Here is a 5,419-nt window from a genome sequence, read left to right as displayed (position 1 = left end):
GCGGCCACTGAGTCCAGCTAACGGACATTAGCTGTGGAGACAGCTGAAAGCTAACCTGCTAGTGTTCTGAAAAAATGATAACTAATTACAACTCTGTACGTGTGAGTCCCTACATGTCCCCAAATGTCTCATCTGTCCCTACAGGTCCCTACATGTCCCATCTGTCCCTACAGGTCCCATCTGTCCCTACATGTCCCATCTGTCCCTACAGGTCCCATCTGTCCCTTCATGTCCCCAAATGTCCCATCTGTTTCTACAGGTCCCTACATGTCCCATCTGTCCCTACAGGTCCCATCTGTCCCTACATGTCCCATCTGTCCCTACAGGTCCCCAAATGTCCCATCTGTCCCTACATGTCCCATCTGTCCCTACAGGTCCCATCTGTCCCTACTAAATATTTTAATCCCTTCTGAGAACCAACCTTTAACATTTTAAATTCTAGATTTTTTTCCCATAAAGTCCCAAACATTTCCTACGGAAAGCGTCCAACTCTGCAGCCCTCATACTCCGTCTGAGACCGGTTTGGGCTGCAGGTGGGTCCAGGATCTGTCCAGGACCTTTCCAGGATCTGTCCAGGACCTGTCCAGACCTTACCAGGACCTGTCCAGGATCTGTCCAGGACCCGTCCAGGACCTTACCAGGACCCGTCCAGGATCTGTCCAGGACCTGTCCATGACGTGTCCAGGATCTGTCCAGGATCTTTCCAGGACCTGCCCAGGACCTGTCCGGGACCTGTGCAGGATCTGTCCAGGACCTGTCCAGGATCTGTCCGGGACCTGTCCAGGACCTGTCCGGGACCTGTCCAGGACCTGTCCAGGATCTTACCAGGACCTTACCAGGACGTGTCCAGGACCTGTCCGGGACCTGTCCGGGACCTGTCCAGGATCTGTCCAGGATCTGTCCAGGACCTGTCCAGGACCTTACCAGGACCTGTCCAGGATCTTACCAGGATCAGCAGGCAGTGGGAGGAGAAGTCCTGATGAACAGGGATGGTGGAGAACACCGAGAGGACCAGGCAGCTGAAGACCAGGATGAACCTGAACCAGAAACACACAGAGAGACAAGCCGAGTCAAACACAGCGACCCGCTGACGAGACAAACTCCTGAACCCGGCCTGGCTCCGAGGAACAAGCTGGCAGAACAATCCCAGAACTTATTTCCTCTCTGCAGTGAACCGTGACGCCGACGATTATCCAGTTTCCTGAGAGATCAACTTAATCACGCTTGTTTTTGCAACATGATTTACGAGAAACGAGCAGCTACTGGAAAACCAGCAGCGTCCGAAGGTTTCCACGCTCCGCCCGCCGCTCCACCGCCAGGAAACTGGGTTTTTATTTCCAGTAAATCATGTCTGTCTGAAACCCGAGCGCCGGCTTTAAAGTCACAGAGACGTCTGATGGTAAACAGCGAGAACACATCTGTGATTTATCACCGCAGAGTCGGCTTCTCCGCAGCCCTGATCAGAGTCTCTGACGATAGTCAGATATAGTTCGGGTCCGTTTGGGTTTCCTGAGGTGTCCTTTAGTTCTGCTGCTGGAGGACAATCTGTCCACATGTCCTCACTCTGCTGCTGTCTTCTCTATCACTAACAGGTTTTAATTTGTCTTTCTGGACCGGACCTTCTGTGTTCGTCTCTTTAAAGTCCTCGAACCCCAGCAGGTCCAAGCAGACCTGGTTCTGGTTCTGGTTCCTGTTAAAAAGGACCTCTGTGCTGCTCAGGATGGAGACCATCAGCTTCTTTACATCGATGACTTTTACTCAATGTTTTCTGATCCATGTGAAGGTTTCTGTGCAGAAACTGAGCTTTTTAAAGAAACGGAACTGAATTTAAACATTTTATGTCAAAAGAGACAGAGACAGAGAGAGACAGAGGCAGAGAGAAACAGAGAGACAGAGACAGAGAGAGACAGAGACAGACAGACAGAGACAGAGAGACAGAGGCAGAGAGAGACAGAGACAGAGAGACAGATAGAGACACAGAGACAGACAGAGGCAGAGACAGAGACAGACAGAGACAGAGAGACAAAGGCAGAGAGAGACAGAGACACAGAGACAGACAGAGACAGAGACAGGGAGACACAGAGACACAGAGACAGACAGACACAGAGACAGACAGAGACAGAGACAGGCAGTGACAGAGAGAGAGAGGCAGAGAGACAGAGGAAGAGACAGAGAGACAAAGGCAGAGAGAGACAGAGACAGAGAGACAGAGGCAGAGACAGAGACAGAGACAGACAGAGACACAGAGACAGAGCAGCTCTGGTACCACCGGGTCAGTTTGACCCGCAGGCCACAGCAGGGTTAAAGAAAAGATGGCCGCCCACAGTTTGCTCTGCTGAATAATGTGTCTCTGATTGGAGGGAAGCATCAGCTGACAGCCATTGTGGCGCTGTCAGCTGAAAGTGCCGCACACCTACGCCTGACGGAGCCACGCTCGGCTCCAAACTCGTGCCTCCACTCTGACTGTGTTTACCTCACAGCGGAGGACGAGGACGAGGATGAGGACGGGGACAAGGACGAGAGGACGGCTCGGTGACATCATCGTTAACGTTCACTAATTAACCTCCCTAACGAGCGGCCTCGCTCCGCTGGGTGTCAGGAGGCTGCAGGGTTCACCTGAAGCAAAACCATCGCTCTTCACCTTCAAACAGCAGCCTCACGCACACCCACACACACACACACACACACACTCAGCGTGGACGTCCAGATGAAGTGAAACCTGCTGAGTTCCTGACTGGAGACGTTTTATTTGGTGATATTTTACCTGGATTCACTCCAGAACAAGGTGGAATATTTTAGTGGGACCAGTCTAAGGTTCTGTTCATCCTGCTGCAGCAGAACCTGTGTTAATCCTTCAAAATAAGAGTCTGAAACACCTGAACAAACAGTATCAGCTCAGACAGAAAAAGAGACTAATTTATTTCTTCACTGAGCAACAATAAGAAACTGAACAGAAAAAAACTTTGAACAAAGATCCTTAAACGAGTTTTAAGATTTATAGTTTTACTTTTTAAACAAAGCTGAGGAGAAATTAAGGTTTTCTGTTTAAAGATGAAAATAAAACAAACTGAAATCATTTTGTTAATTTCCAGTCGTAGTTTCGTTGTTTGTTTCGCATGTTTGTCAGATTTAAAATCAAAATGTTCTGTTTCCTGTTCAGATTTATTGTTTTGTTGCTTTCTTTGGGTTTTATTTGATTTTATTCTTGTTTTGGGATTTTATGAATATTTATTTGTTTATTTGGTCAGTGGGGTTGTTTTTAACGTGCTTTATAAATAAAGTTGTATTGTAGAGATTATTTTAACCCCTGAACTTTTAGGATTAGTTGGACTGGTTGGTTTTCTGAACATTCATTCGTTCATCTTCAGGCTGATCGGACCTCCGCTCAAAAACTCAGAAACCTTTACAGAACTCCAGGTCCAGTTTGGTTCTGCAGCCGTGAATAAAGTTGCAGCGTCGGCTCAGAGGCGGCGTGCACAAGGACTTCCACGCCGCCTGAAGGCCGAGAAGAGGAGGAGCCTGAGAACAGACCAGAAACCAAGATTCTGTGTCATTGCCCGCCACAATAAAAGCCTTGTCATACTTCTAACAGGCCTTTTTAAAGCTTTTATTTAAATTCCTTTTTTCATTTCCGGTCCGTGTTTGTGAACGCAGACAGAACATCAAGCAAAAACTGAGGATTTTATGGAAATTTTGTTCATTTTTATCAGTTTTTATTGTGTTTAATTTAAAAGATGATTTATAAGATTTGATCCCAGTTCATGTAAATCCATATATTTCTGCAGGTTTCATTTAATCCACTGATTTATGAGACATTTTAGTAACAAACAAAGAAAAACATGATCGCCCGCCTTCACCTCTCAGCAGCGATCAGTTCGACACGACTGATTTCTACTTCCTGTTTTATTTCATCCACTTCCTGTGAAAACAGGCCGGTTAATCGTGCCATTTTTATAAATGGGATGAATAACGACAGATTATCACAATAAATACAGGAAGTTCTGATCCAATAATTATTTCAGTTTCAGCAGATTTGTGTTAATGTGTTCTGATCAGAAACAGTTTGTATATTTAAAGTATTTCTCTGAAATAAACACGGTTTAAAACAGTTTATTTTAAATTTCAGAGGATGTATCATTTCCTTCTGAGGCTAAAAAAAGGTTAATTCGAGTAAAATCGGAGCGTTTGCATCATCCTGCGACGCACAGCTGGAGATCAGCTCAGAAAACAAGAATCAGCGACGTGTTCGGTGATCCTCCGAGCCGAGAAACGTGACGAAACCACCCACAGAAACCAGAGTTCTACAAAATAAGAGCCTGTAAAAGGACGAGGAGGAGGAGGAGGAAGGCGGGAGGGAAACAAGAGTTCTGATCTGACTTTACTGAAAGAATTAAAGTATAAAACGTCTCAGAAGCATCAAACCAGGAACATCACCCTGAAAACATGGTAATTAACTTTAAATGAGAAGGTTTGAAAAGCTGCTGCCAGTGGCTCGTTATGGTCACCGTGGTAACCACACACCTGGGTCTGTCACTCCCTGAAACACACCTCAAACACAAAAACTACAAGCTGTTTAAAAAAATAAAAGCCTTGAAGAAGCAGGAGGCTCCGATCGTCACGTTAATAAAATGTGACAAAATAAAAGCGTTTTCACTTCCTGTTCCGAAGAGAAAACAGACAGTCAGTCATGACCTCTGACCTCTGAGAGAGACACACGGGGTGAAAGAAGACAAAAATGTCTCCGTTTGGACGCACGAAGAAGTAGAGACAGGCAGTGTTCTGGACGAACGGGCCGTTTCTGGGTCGTCCTCATCAATCTGAATTATTCCTCCAATTAGATCAATAACTGCCTCCAAGGTTCTGACCCACTTCTGCAGCCGCTCGGCCTGGATCCAGGTGAGCAGAACCGGGCAGCATAAAAACCACAGAAGAAGAGTGAATGAAAGCACGGTTCTGGTGCACGACTCAGCAGAAAATATAATAAAATCAAATAAAACCTCAGGGGTCGGCAGAGTTTAGATCAAAACAACGTTTTCAATAAACTCCGTCTGCAGCTCAAGGTTTAAATCTCCCGAAAGACATAAAAACGCAGAAAAAGTAAAAAAATAAATAAAAATAAAACATTTTGGAGGAGATTCTGAACAAAGCTGCTGCCTGAAACTCTGCAATAAAAAGCCTAAATGTGGCTGTAAAACCAGGGAGTGAGAGCAAGAAAGCTGCTGCCATGGTAACCATGGTAACCACAGACTTGTGTCTGTCACTCCCTGACTGCCAAAGTAATGAGAGGCAAACTGATGGGTTTAGAGCTCTAACAGGACCGGGTTTAGAGCTCCAACAGGACCGGGTTTAGAGCTCCAACAGGACCGGGTTTAGAGCTCCAACAGGACCGGGTTTAGAGCTCCAACAAGACCAGGTTTAG

General features: G+C 46.2%; 1 protein-coding gene across 1 annotated transcript in view; it reads right to left on the bottom strand.

The window, feature by feature from the left end:
- Window positions 1-797: 797 nt before the first annotated feature.
- Window positions 798-5,419, bottom strand: part of LOC108249781 (potassium voltage-gated channel subfamily KQT member 5-like) — a 59,108-nt gene continuing 54,486 nt past the window's right edge. The window contains exon 2 of the mRNA XM_037974756.1: window positions 798-1,037. Coding sequence (XP_037830684.1) covers window positions 833-1,037 — 205 coding nt within the window. The 3' untranslated portion in view covers window positions 798-832. The remainder of the gene's footprint in view (window positions 1,038-5,419) is intronic.

This window comes from Kryptolebias marmoratus, linkage group LG3 (genome assembly GCF_001649575.2).
Source record: "Kryptolebias marmoratus isolate JLee-2015 linkage group LG3, ASM164957v2, whole genome shotgun sequence".
NCBI lineage: Eukaryota > Metazoa > Chordata > Actinopteri > Cyprinodontiformes > Rivulidae > Kryptolebias > Kryptolebias marmoratus.
This window is presented reverse-complemented; position numbering and strand designations above follow the sequence as displayed.